Genomic DNA, 14,719 nt, shown 5'->3' with positions numbered 1-14,719 from the left:
ATAGGAAAAATACTCCTTACCATTGGAAATGGAACCTAAAACTGCAAGAATGGCATCAAGGAACATTAAATTTTATTTTAATTGAAGACTGCATTCTCCTAACAGATGGAGAACTTGGGGTTAGATGTGAGTTCAAGCAGCATCTAAACTTGGCCTAGAATTCTAAAACGATTTTAAACAAATCATTTAACACATTTAACTCATTTCTGCTGCTCTACAGTGGAAAGGATTTTTCCATTGATATTCTGAACTGTTTCCCTAGGCTTGTAAGTATCTGAGATGAAAATTAATCTGGATGTGCACTTGTAATAAATCAAGCATTAATATCAATTAGAATTCAAAATGCTACTTGATAATAGTTTTGATATACTTAGTGAGAGGAGAATACTACAGGGAGGGATATATTCCAGTACATTGGTGATGTATGTGTTACTTCATTTTAAAGGCATTCAGAAATGAGAAAGAAAATGTATAGCTGGGTAGCAATCCAAAATAGTACAATGAATTATAGCCAGAAGACAGTAGCATTTTAAGAAAACCCTTTCAGGGGAGAACCCCAGTCTTCTCATGAATGCAACACAAAAATTCACTTTTGGGCTATTTGAAATGCTTTACTATCTGACACAGAATTTCCATGATTCTTCAATTGACCTTCAAGGTTCAGATAGAATTCAAGAGTTCTCTCTGCACAGGAGAATTTGGGAGTATCACCCTTCTTTCTGAGATATTTTTCAAACGTTTCCAATTAATTGAAAACGGGAAAAACCCCTGCTATCCCCGCTTTTTCTGAAGTTTCAGCCACAGGCAGACCGCTGTCATTACTGAGCATGGGCCGCCACCTGGTGGCATTTGGGAAAAATAAATTCAAATTTCGCTCGTCCATGGGGCCAAGGCCGCGGCACCATCCTTCCCAGGGCTCCCGGAGGGCTGTAGGGTTGAACCCCTCCCTCTCACATCCCGACAGTCAGGCAGAGGGAGAGACAGAGATTATGGGATTTGTCCAAGCCTTGTCCTGGGACACCCGGTATGTCTCTCCAAGGCAATGCATGTAAAGGCAAAACCTTGCTGGGTCTCACTGGTGGATTTGCAGTCTGTTTTAGGTATTTGTATAGGTACATTCCCAAAGGTGAGAATACAGAGCTCTTAACCAGCCAACATTGCCATATTCACAGCACAGGCATGAATCAGGAGAGAGACTGTGATCCTCACCGTCCACCTGGGAGAGTGAGGGTTAGGAAAATGAAGCACCCTGCCGACGGTCACACAGGACACCAGCTAAATTGATTAACTTCATTAAATTGAAGCATAGAACCGTTTGGGTTGAAAGGGACCTTTAAAGGTCACCTAGTCCAACCCCCTTGCAGGGACAATAGTGAAAAACGTAGCATTCAGAAAGATAATAAATATTAGAGGGATTGGCCAAAAAGCAGGTCACAGCACATTGTAAAGACATGTAAAACATCACAACAGAAGAACTCTTGTGGCTTCATTGTAATTCTGCAATACCAGTCTTATAAGAAATTAAATTCAGATCTCTAAATCACCTACTATGCTTCCTGTCTGTAAGAAATTTAACCAAGCTTCAGCTGATTAGAAATAGCAGCTATGAGGGTACTATTTGTTCCTGTTAATCAGATTTGTCATGTTTTGAGAAACAAATGGGAAAAATATTTCTGTAGGGAAATAAGTTCTTCTGAGGGATGAGACAAAAAGGAACAAACAGCGAGAAACAGACATTTTTTTCTAGAGTCTTTATAAAATTAAGGTGTCTGGGACCCTTCACTAGACAATGGTACAAGATTAATGAGCTCTGTGCATGAAATTGGTTTTTTTCGAATATGGAAAAATGGATCCATAATAGTTATTTGTGACTAAATTAAAGTAACAAGGGCCTGACTGGGTGATTGCCTGGGGATATGTGCACAGTCTAATTCAGTAATAATTTCCATCCCTCTCTGCTCAATAACAAATAAACAACTTTTGCAAGACAAGTAAATGCTGATGCAACACTAGTAACATTAATTATAACTAATGGAAAATGTCACAACAAAACAGATAAAATTAAAGTTAAAATTTTTACTGTGGCTGTAGCACACAGTTCTAAATATACCCTGCTTAAAAAAAAAAAAAAAAGAAAATGTACTTTTAAATTTGTATTTGAACTTCTGGATTTTTGAATACAGTGTACTGTGAAAGGCTTTGATCTCATTATTCAGCCCTATTTTGCTGCATCTAACTAAAGAAAAATAAATTGCATAATTGTCCTGAAGAAATTTCTGTTTCTATTCTTTGGGTTTCTCATCTGTGCTCTTCCTGACACAGGCCTTTGAATTCCTTATCCCTTCAGAAGGATAAGTTTATAAGAATCTATGTTCATTTTCTTGCTGTTCCCTAGAGACTTTCTACTTGGAGAGCTCTTTAAGGCACTGTTGGGAGCAAGGGTTAAAGGCAGAAGAGTCCAGAAGAGTGCAGAGGAGGATGTGACATTCCAAGAGACCTTGCAGGTGGGAATGCTGAGGCCTGGAGAATATCAGTGTGGGAATATACCCCTTAGACTATGCCTACTGCTGTCTATGCTCTGTCTGTTTTGAGAACTAGAATTTCTGTTTAGAGATAACGGAGGTGTTTTGTTTGGAGGCACTCTCAGGGATGTGTTTGAGCTCCCTGTTTTGGGAGAGAGAAGATCAGAGCTCAGAAGTCACAAAAAGCACAGAGATCGCAGCACACTGGTTAACTCCACATGTGTGAGCCCTTTACAAGTGAGTGCAAAGAACAGCCCTGGAAACCCTCAGGATGGACTGAGCCTGACGGTTCCTGTGTTCCCACTCCTGTGTCTCTGCCTAGGTGTTGCTTTGGGATCTCTGGTTAGCAAGGTAATGAAATAAATTTACTCTTGCATTTCAGGTGAAGGCTTGTGGTTGTTCTGCCTGCCTGTCTGTGTCGACTCCCAACAGCACCTAAACACCTTTTACTTGCTCTTTCTCATTTTTTCTTACAGCACTTTTAAGGAACAGGTCTAGACAAAATACGTGGCTGTGATCCTCACAATGTCAGGTTACTGCCTCCCTTTGGTGATAACCAGATTTTCTATATATTACAAAATACCTCCAGCCACCTCTTTACAACTTTTTACAAATCTTTGACAGGTGTAAGGTAAATTCACTTTTCATAGAATAGGCCAAGACAATCCTTAGCAATGTAGGAAAACCATGTCCAGCTTTCTTATGAATTTAAACATTGACCAGGAAAGTGTTGCATAACCACATCACAAACTGTTCAAGCTGAAGGCATCTTCCACCCTTAACTCTACCTAAATTACAGCCAGGGATACAGGATTCACAGGGATAGAAGGCACAACAGTGAGGGGCAGTGTGATACTGCAGCCTAGAGCATCAATCATTTATCTGGGATAAATAATTCCTGTGCTTCAGCTCTTTGCCTTAAGGCTACTGTTGTGCTTCACATGAAGCAGTCACATCTGTATCAATTTGGGATAGTTTCTTTTTTCTTTTTCCGTAAGGACTGTGAATAATGTCAATGGATATTTAACTACATTTTCAAGGGTTTCACTGTTATTCAAATTCCTTTGTATTCAGATTATTTCGGTCAGATGTTCGATTATCTGACAGAGCCTAAAACACAAATGTTCTGGTTCTAAAATGTGTGATATCGATATATACATGAATGAAAAATTAAAAAGATGTTTTTGAGTCTAAGTATGCAAAATATAACCTCAGGCTAGAAAGCATTTCATCCAATAAAATTTGAAAAGAATTTCAGAGGGATCATCAAATTCATCAGGGGCAGCGAGATAATTAACATAACCTAATTAATCTCCTTGTTGTGGTGAGCTATTTGCTAAGCAGTTAAGTGCACACTAGATGGCAGCCTGAGTATAGATTATTTCATCCTACTGCCTATTCTCCCCAAGGGTACAATTGAGAAATAGCCTTGGACTCAGTAGTGTGTTTTGGGAAAAATGGTACTGGATGATGGGCCAAAATATGGGAATGCTTAGGTCTGGAATGTGCTTAGGTCCTCCCTGCAGCGTCACCATAGTGCAGGTAGCATTAAGCAGCGCAAAGTCTCATTCCCAGCTAAACGCAAGTAACACCAGTTGCAAATGCTCTAAAACCCAAGGGCAAAATAACCAAATTATTCAGGAATAAACGGTTTGCAGCTCAGATTTCACAACATGGAAACAAGAAAAGACTTCTCTGTGTGCCTCTTGCAGTACAGACAAAGACCAAGATGAAGAAGCTAGTCAGGACAGCCCAAGAGAAACACTTACAGATAGGATTTGATCTCCTCGCTGCAGTTCTCCGCTGAGATCCGCTGGCCCACCTGCGAGGATGAAAGACACGAAAATGCCTTCCCCGTCTTCTCCTCCCACAATGTTGAAACCAAGTCCTGTGGAGCCCTTGTGCAGGATGATTTTTCGAGGCTCTCTGTATAGAAACAAAATGATAATGTTTAGGCACTCAAACCTGTTACTGTGTATGCATTTTTCATAGCATCTTATACATGCTATATTTTGCCTAAGACACAATGGCCTGCTATTGTCTAAAGAAACCATGTAACAAATGACAAACCTGTTAACTGGTGAACAGATAAGGTAGGAATCAACCAGCATTTTTTTTTTCCCCTCCTGGTTGAATTCAAACATCTCTATTAATTTCACCCCAGTGGAGTCACCTTCACTATGCTAAGTGACAAATTTATTAAAAGGAAAAACAAAACACTGAATATATTTAATAATCTAATTTTTAGCAATATTAAATATCCAGGTAGAATCAATCTGAATATATAATCAATCTTTTTATTTTAAGTTCTAGTCTTGGTTTTGCAACAAATGAACAAAGAAAAAACTTACAACTCCAAGCAAAGCAATGGAAGTTGTATTTGATCGTGACAGATTTGGAGCAAATAACATTTACATGATCAAGCTAATACAGCAGAATCTCATTAAAAACTTTGGTTTGACATTATCAGGGTCATGCGCTTGTTAAGTCACACTGCAACTTTATCACTGAACCAGCCCAAGGGGTACCTGCTTTTGTCACACTCAATAATTAAAAAATTATTAATTATGATAGAAATCAATAAATAATAACAGGCATATCTCACACAGCTCTTTTCATCTCTAAATTGAAAATATGACCCAGAGGATGTAAACATAACATGCAATTTACTGATGGGAATAATTATTTCCAGAAATAGATAACTTTCCTAAGCAATCAAGGTAGCATCCTTGAGAAAGGGTCCCAAATATTCTTATTCCCAGTCTCTACATATAAGGCCTCAGAGCTGGCTCTCCCTTGGATGCACAAGCACACACAAGCAAATATGCATACACACACTCCATGTTTATTGGTACTTACCCCATTTCAAATCCCTCTAACAATTTAATTTTCAGAAAAAGCATAAATGCTGTTAAATTATGGTGTATAAACTTTAGGCCCAGCCCTGCAAGTCTCCCAAACACATACATATAAGTGTCTGTAACTCGTCCCAGAGAAATAGGATGTTCTACCCATTCTTTAAGTTTATAAATAAAACTTGCCAGCAACAAAAACACACATTCTACAGAATGTTTCTTGTATAAAAGATTCAATCTTTCCTCCATAATATAGTCCAGTTCTGCATCACACAAATACATCTTTCATTTCTGTTCTGTTTTTAAAGAACAGAGAAAAAAGGAACAGAAGTGATTGAGGGATGCCTTATTTGAAATGAGTTTAATCTTATGGATACATGGAGACTTTATCTTCACATGATACTTCTGAAATCACAGGTATTTGCTAATCTTTGCCTAGTGCTAATATTCAAATGGTATTCCCAACTTGATTATGATGAAAATAACATCTGAGCTTTTTGATACTGAAGTTTCATATTTTTGAAAGAGAAGACTAAAGCAAAGTATTAGTCCTACTCTGTATGGTCCTTCATCTCTTGACTTTTTTAACATTGTAAAGTCAGAAAACAGTTAAAAATACAGCTGTAAGCAAAATATATATTATACTGAGTTTGTGTATTCTTGAAGTATTTTTAAGAATCAGAAAATAAAGGTAGAGGGGTTTTTTTCTTTTGCATCACTGCTGTTGATTTGCCTTGTACCAACTCCTTTAACACCTTGTTAAATATGTGCAGAGTAGACATAATGTGATCCAGAATCTAAGAAGTCGAATAGGTTTTTAATTAGAAGTGTGGCCTGGGGGTTGGAGCAGAACTAGGACAGTGAGCTGAAAGCATGGTTTCTCTGCTTAGCCCATGCACTGCTGAGTGTTCTTGGCAACTCATTTGTTCTCCCAGCTTCAGTTTCCTCATCCACAAAATGATACGGTGACACTTGTCATCTTTGTGTCCTACACATCAGAAATCCTTAGCAAGACTTGAGCAACTGCCATTTATTATTTACCAGAATACTGAGGAAAAAAGAGACAGCAAAGTCAAACCAATACATTTGCATGCTCTGCTGGTGAGAAATCAGAAGAGATCTTGTTCAAAATAAGAATGAGTATTTTCACATATGACAGGCAGCTTGGATCAAATAGTTGAAAGCCAGGACCATGGGCAAAACTAGGTCAATACAACTGGGTATCTACTGAATAGTAAGCTGTTCAGCTCAACAAAATGCTGGCCCAGTTATTAATCCCTGTCTCTGATCAAGTCAGCAGATTTATGCCTAAAATGCTGCCAGTGCTGTTTTATAAATTTGGCCTTTTGACAGCAAAATTCACATTCTGCTCTTGGATGATTATGTTCAGAGGAAGTTCAGACAATAACAGGAAAAGGTCAGAAGCTGTGATTAGAATGCAATGGGTTTCTGCCCCTGCTCTTTTACCTAATCAGGTCGCTTTGGTCATGACTCACATTTGGCTGAATAGAGGCTGACCATCCTTAACGTGTCTTTGTATTTCTTTCATATCTGAGCACCCTGCAGAATCTGAAAGGTGGACTCAAGAACACCTAAGAGCTGTTGTCATTAGAAAAATAACCTTTAGCCATTACTGTACTACAAGACCTAAAGGAAGTAGAAGGTATATGCCAATTCACGTTAATATAATATATATGTTTTAAAAAGGTGTAATTGTTCACACTTGCATAGTGTACTTAGAATGACAACCAAAAAAAGGGCTTATGATGGTAAAAAAGTTGATATAAAGTTTATGAAGTTGAAGTAGGAAAAATATTTCCTAAGGAAACCAACTACAATACCAGCCACTGCCCAGGTGATCTTTTAAGAGTGATGCAGCAATTAGTTACCCGCCAATGCTTTATCAACACTGACTGAAAAGTCTTAAGCTGAAGATGAAGATGTTACATATTTTATCGCCTGGTGTAAAAGTTACAGTCAACCCTTAATATGATATTTAAGGAGGTCTAAGAACAGCTGTTCCAATTTTTCATGAATACGTAGGAAACAACATCAGGAAAAATTCCTTTGCCTGTAGTTCCAGTACACATGAGAGAACTCAAGACAAAATGCAGATAAATGCTGTAAAGGTAGTGATGGAATCAAACACTTTAAGATGACACGATGATGGGAGAGTTGAGAACTGAAAAAAAAAACCAACTCGAATGTGAATGATGCTTTCTTGCAGTCAATGCACTCCAAATGTGTCGCTGTCTGCAGGAAACAGCAACTAAGGCTGAACTTATTTTAAAATGGGAGTAGTTGAGTGCTGCAACAGGCTGTCCAGGGAAGTGGTCACAGCGCCAAACCTGACAGAGTTCAAGGAGCATTTGGACAATGCTCTCAGGCACATGGTGTGACTCTTGGGGTGTCCTGTGAAGGCTAGGGACTGGACTTAATGATCCCTGTGGGTCCCTTCCAACTCAGGATATTCTATGAAAATGTTTTATTTGGAGACAATAGATGGCACTCTGTAGCTACCCTGGAAAAAGGAGCAGTCTGACATCCAGTGTTTCTGAAATTCATGTTTCAGCCTCCAGCTTTAACTATTTATCCCATTTACAATTTCCTCTGTGATAAATACAGCTGAAGGTAACTTTGTAGGTGCTAACAAAGCGTACTAGCACTTTAATTTGGTGTGTGCATGTTTTATACCCTCCTGCAGCTCTATACCACATACAAACAGAGCAGAGCAGCAGGGGAAATCAAGCAGAAATTAGAAAGGAGTGTGAGATGAAAACATTCCTGGACTGACAGAAGGCTGCAGAAGGGAGGGGGGAAACAGAGAAGGGAAAGAAGGAAAGAAAGGAGAGAAAGGAAAGAAAAAAAGAAATCAGAATAAAGGGAGACAGTGCCTCTGTAAAGGAGAACGGGGAAGGAAATAAAATGGTAGGGAAAGAAGAAAGGAAGATTTACATTAATAGATCCAGGAGTAAAGGAGCAAATGAAGTGCTGCAATCCACACTAATTTACAGGCTGAGAAATCAATGGCAGAATCAATTTGGATGGACTTGGTTACTTGCTTTAAGGAATGCATCAGATCAGATTCTGTAAATCACGTTATAAATTGCAGGCCTGATGTAAGAGCAAAGGATTTCTAAATTAATATTTGAAAACAATAAGCAGTAACAAACCAGCAGGTAAAATGTCAACACTTAAGGAAATATCTTCTCTCATAAAAATGTAATGACCAAAAATAAATCAAAATACAGCCTTTCTTTCCTCAACAGGTTTTTTTTGTTTATGCATGTTTAATTTGATCACTATCTTGAAAACAGCAAGGGCTTTCTATTTACTATATTTGTACTGAATATTTGGTTTGATCAGTTTACTTTTAACAAACAGAAAATGACAAGACAAAAATGTGACTATTACTATCATTCTTCTACAGACTGGAATTCATGGTAATTATAAATCTAATTTAAGAGATTAAAACTGGACTGATAAATGATGGGGAAGTGCTTTCTAAAAACAAGTAATTCTTATAATAATTAATTGAAAGAAAATCCATGATTAAATTGATTATTTTGTGCTGCTGGCAACATTAAAGAAAAGAGTCAGTTGACACAGCTTTGTCTTCCTGTTTCTTTTGTACCACCTATAAAATTGGAGTGCTGACACGGTTTTTTGCTTTTTGAAATACCTACAGAAATATTAAGCAACACTGGGTGTTTTCAGATAACAGACCTTAGGAATTTCTTCGGTGGTATACAATCAATGAGGTATCTCAAATCTGCAGAGGCTTAGAACCATGGCTTTGATCTTGATTTGGCTGCAGGTTTTTTTGCTTTTTTGGCTTTTTAATTTTTTTTTCTTTTTCATTGTTGGTTTTTTGCCTTTCCTCCTCCTCCCAAACTGCCATTTTCTTCACAAAGGATGTTGAAAGCATACATAAATTCATGCATATGTCGTTTTGGTGTTATGGTAACACAGATCACAGAAAGCCCAGAAGAATATTTATCTTACTGCTTGTATTAGGGTAGCATCTTGTATATTATACAAATATATACAACTTGCATATTATACAAGTCAGGGCCCACAACCTTTGTACGCTTATATAGTGCAAGATAACTCATAGCAGCTACTTGAATCAGCAAATAGCAGGAGAGGAAGGTGAAGCTGCAAGAAGTTGCATTATTTGGGTAAAGTCACATTAGTCTATCAGGGAGAAGAGGACACAGGGATAGGACAACAGGAAATGGCTTTAAACTGAAACAGGGTGGATTTAGATTAAATATGAGGAAGAATGTATCTGCTGTGAGGTTGGTGAGACACTGGCACAGGTTGCCCAGAGAAGCTGTGGGTGCCCAACTCCTGGAAGTGTTCAAGGCCAGGTTGAATGGGAATTTGAGCAACCCAGTGGAAGAGGACCTTGCCCGTGGTGGGGGCTTGGAACTGGGTGATCTTCAAAGTCCCTTCCAAACAAAGCCATTCTGTGATTCTCTGAAAGAACCCACCCCAAATCTAATCTGCAAGGCCTCTTCTCTTGAGCAGTATAAATATATTTGGCTTCTGACAATCCACAGTGTGAGCACTAAGTTACCTTAGAGTCATTTGGCTATCAAGACATTTCTTTTTCACGACAATAATTCCAATTTTCCTCTCATGCTTCAAAAAATTTTGATAAATACCTGTGTGTTTACTCCTGGCAACCTAAGGACATTCACAGTGGAAAGAACTAAAAAAAGGTGGTTCAAATAGATTGTTCATTCTTCTTCACAGCATTGAACACAGGAAGATTGGAGGGACAGAGTATGTGCTGGTGTGTGATGGTTTAAAATCTGATTAATCAAACAAGAGACAATACGAAATTCTAAATCATTGAAGGCCTGAAGTATTCACATACACCTTTTTAAAAAGCTTAGATTTTTGGTGAAACCAAGCTTTCTTTATACAGATTTTCTTTCATATTTCTACAGCTCTTGTTTCACACAGAAGAAAAATCTGTCTGTACTGCTCTCATCTATCGTTTTATTTTAATAGCACTTCTATTGCATCTTGGCTTTTACTTTTCTCCTCGTTATTCTCTCTTAGGCTTGGCAAAATCTTTCCTTTATGATGTGAAACAGCTCCAGCCCTTGCTTTCCTCCCTAGCCCTCCCTCTCATTTGCCTTTATTGCAGTGACCAAAGCACCAGGACCTGGCAGCGGAAGGGAGCCGCAGACCTTCCTTTCTCAGTTCCCAATCCTTCACCACCTCATGGCACCTGCGCACACCAGTGTTACACCTGACCCTGTGAGGTCTGATCCCTGATAATGACTTTATTTAGTGTCATCCTACTTTCAATTATGATTCAAAAGAACAAAAAAAAGGAAGCCTTCCTCTTATCTACTGCTTTCACATTCACGGTCACAGTCCAGAGGGGTAACTTTGCCCACATAAACTGAAACAATGTTTTGGCCTTCCAATTGATTAGTGATTTATTTTCATTTTACCAAATATTGGTATACTAACAACTAAGCACTCAGCCTATAATATGTACACTTATCAGATTACTTAGCAAAATACCACTTTGCCTACTAAAGTTACCCTATCTGCTTGAAACAAGTGTTTTGTCCATTTACTTGACTATGTATACCTTGGCATTTCTTATTCATTGAAAATGTAAAAGCAATCGTTTATTCTAATTCTAATACTGACTACAATTTTAATGCAATTATTCTGCAAACATCATGCCTAAATTGTCACAAACTTTTAAGTATAAGAGGGAGCCTACTGGGAGCCAAGTTTCAACCTGACTGAAGCATGTGTGATTGCACATGGATTATATTTTGCAACTGGTTTTGTTATGTAGGAAGCCCTCTGGAGTTCAGCAATCTTTCATTTTATCTTTTGTAGAGAAATGAAAGCATGCACACCAGGACAAGTTTTCTGCTTGCAGATTGCAAGATGGAATTGGCATACAGGAATAATCTTTCTGATTTGAAAAACTGATCTGCATTTTTACTGACACCTGACATTTACTTCAAATGCACAGCAGTCTGTCTCCTGGGTTTGAGAAACCTCACTGATTTTTAGAGATATAATATAGGACAGCTAATATACTCTTTATCTCTATAAAGGATGATTATTCCTGTCTGCTTGTTCATTTATCCTTTGTCTCACATAATCACTTATCTCTCTTTCCTGTTCAAGGAGGTATATTATTTACATGCTAATAATCAAAATAAATCCTGAAACCTGCATCTCTCTATCACCTGCTACACCCAGCATAGACAACTCCATACTAGAAAGGTTTGCTTTGCATCTTGCTTTCAAAAACTATTGGTTCCATATTGAAACTGATGCTCCAAAAACTATTACTTACAGCATTCAATAGCTCCATTTACTATGAATGCTCCAGCTTTCCAGTTTGTAAACAAAGCTGGATGAGATGGAACTGGTGAGAGGCAAGAGAATTGCACTACCAGGAGACAGGAACTATTCAAACGCTCAGAGAACTCCTAAAAATAGCACTGCCTCTAAGCCATGTTTCAAAATATCAATACACAGGCTGCTAGGAGCAAGCATCTGAAATTACTTTATAGAAGACACTTCTGAAACAAAAAGCATTTTGTAATATCTGTCCCATTCAGAATAAAAATTCTTATCCTTACTCATGATTCAAATGGTGTTTATTTATGTATAAATATTTTTATATGTGTTCCAGATACTCAGACACACTGGTAAGTCAAAAAGACTCGATCAAATAAGTTGAAATCCCAGTTTCTAAGAGCTGGCTAGTAGCATACAAAATTCAGTTTAGTGGGGATGCCAAAAGCAGAGAGAATAGCTGTCAGACATCACTAACATTAAAGCTTTGTGTGCAAGTATGGCAGGATTTCAAAAAAACAAGGGCTGTTTTCAACCAATATTTTTCCTGTTTTGGATAGTCACAGCTAAGATTATTCATTAAAATCACTTCAAAAAACTCGAAACAACACAGAATAAATCTGTACACCTCATGTACAGTTATTACACTGTGAAGACTATATGGCTTGAATATAAAGGAAAAATAATCTTTAAAGATGTCTTTATTTTTCCCACCTGGCCACTCATTTTGTTGCTGGACATGAAATCTACAAAAGCCCTCTATAACAAAAAATTAAATTGTTTTATGTGCTCATCCATCACATTGTTGAAAAAAAGCCATTCAAGTTCTTTAAAAATATATTCTGGCCAGCTCTATTATCACATATTCAACAGGGTGGAAAGGACTAAATGCCAGCAAGTGCAATTTCCTCTGTATTTCCTTAACCCTCCCAAATGCAATTTTTCATTCATGGGACCCAATAATTATATCACTTCAGTGACTCCACAGTCAGTCAGAGAGGGCCAGCATGCAGGGTACAAATGTCAGCGTGTGCCAGGGATGCCTTGCAGGTAAAGCAGCTGTTTAAAAAGTGCATCTCAAAAGCAATATAGTGGTTCTCCTAAATATAGGATTCTACTGATAGGAACATAGTTCCTAAAAGAGAAAAATAACTTTGTTTTGACCTCAAATTATCTTAGCTGTAAACCTACTTAGCAGCATGGACTCCACAAAAACATTAGAGTAAATCTAGCTTTAACATAATGAAATATTTAGGGCTGAGCTGATTACTCATTTCTGCTCAGCAGTGGAATAGGCTAACAGCCCTACTTTTGAAATATGATGCAGTGTAAGTTGATTAGTAACAATTACCAGCTGATGTTCTTCTACCTCCTGAACAACAGGAGACCTGTGGTATCAATTGCAGATTTTCTGCACTCTGATGATTCACACACAATATATGCAAGTTGTGTGCATACGTACTGTGTGGCCAGTACAGATTCTGCAATTTATCTAAAAGTTTATTTAGACAGATTGGTTTCCAAATTTAAGTCTGAGTGTAAAGCTACAGGATGATTCCTGAATTGGTCCAGTAGACCAAGCCACAGACATAATAATAGAATTTCCTTCCTTAAATCTCAATTGAGCAAATTATTTTTTTCTTCCCCTCCCCCTCCTTTTTCACCACTCAAATTGTTCTGGAAGCTCAGTTTTATTTCAAACATCAATTTATTCATGAGATGATTTGAAGTAGAGTCAGGGGAATTTATTATGACTCTCTCTTTGGATTGGAGAGATATAGAAAAGAAATCTGAAAGGAGGCTGTTTAAGCACTGAGGCTGCTTGTCCAGGACTTGAGCAATTTCCACATTTTTGACAGTCGCACCTTCACTGGGGAAGACCCTGATCTACCTTAAAATTGGTCCTGTTTCATGCATGGCGGCTGGATGATGATGAGGGGTTCTTTACAGAACTATCTTCCAGACGATAGCCCTTGAGCCACATGCACTTTTCCTGCATAATTCCATTATTCAATCTAATTTTCAATGAATAATTACCACAGCTGTGTTACATATTTTAAACCATCATATTTTAAAGTCATAGATCTAGATAAGAAATTAAAAATTGAGACTTTTGAGAAAACCATTTCAGGCTTCACTTAGGACAGGATTATTTTACAGATTGACCACTTTATTTTCTGACTGCACCACAACTGTACAGAAACTAAACAGAACAAAACAACTGTAACAGAAACTAAAGGACAACTAGATGACATCTTTCCTCTGTGGAAAATGTATACTCTCACTTTTATCACAAGAAAGAAAAGCTTTAAAATATGAACTGAGAGCAGCCTAAGATAAGTTATTACCCATGCCTACAGAGTTCCACATTTCTATGGGAGGGGATAAAAAAAATTGACATTTTTTTAGACCATGCCAGTCTGTGTAAACAGAATCTATGTTCCTGTGTTAAATATCAGCCTTTCTAATACAGTGAAGATGCAAGAACATTAATAGCTGTGAATAATTCGCATTTTACACCATTGTCTTAGTTAAAATTGAGACAGCTGTGCACCCAGAACTGTGTTCTACAGTTAACACACTTCTGTACACAGATGTTCACCAGCACAGGATAAATATTTTCTATCAGTACTTCCCCATCCTTAGTTTTGGCCACTGGTCTGTCAAAAAGAACTCACGCACACATTAAGAAAACAGAGAAAGACTCCACTGGGCTTTTCCATGAGAAGTGAGAAGATTTTACAGCTAACTCAAGTAAATACTAACACTAGTCAAGTGAGATGAATTGAAGAAATGGTATCCAATATATCTCCATGACAGATATTCTCATTTCCATGAAAAACAGACCTTTCCGTGTAAGTACCAAGAAAGGATCAGCACTAATTTGAAACTTCATTGCTTCATCCCACAGACTTAAACACCGTGGTGTGCAAACCCACATCTAATGAACAGCTCTGTATATGTGGGTAGTTTAGGGGTACTTGACACCTC

At 37.8% G+C, this 14,719-nt stretch overlaps 1 protein-coding gene across 9 annotated transcripts in view; it reads right to left on the bottom strand.

Moving 5' to 3' along the window:
• DLG2 (discs large MAGUK scaffold protein 2) overlaps positions 1-14,719 on the bottom strand; it is a 993,549-nt gene that overhangs the window by 211,033 nt on the left and 767,797 nt on the right. For all 9 annotated transcript variants that reach the window (XM_066175626.1, XM_066175625.1, XM_066175627.1 and 6 more), the window contains one exon: positions 4,292-4,448. In XM_066175626.1, the coding sequence (XP_066031723.1) occupies positions 4,292-4,448 (157 nt within the window). The remainder of the gene's footprint in view (positions 1-4,291; positions 4,449-14,719) is intronic.

Source organism: Chamaea fasciata, unplaced genomic scaffold, assembly GCF_029207755.1.
Source record: "Chamaea fasciata isolate MVZ Bird 193981 ecotype frontalis unplaced genomic scaffold, bChaFas1.0.hap1 SCAF_2, whole genome shotgun sequence".
NCBI classification, from domain to species: Eukaryota; Metazoa; Chordata; class Aves; order Passeriformes; family Sylviidae; genus Chamaea; species Chamaea fasciata.
Note: the sequence above shows the minus strand (reverse complement) of the source record. Positions and strands in the feature narration are given on the sequence as shown.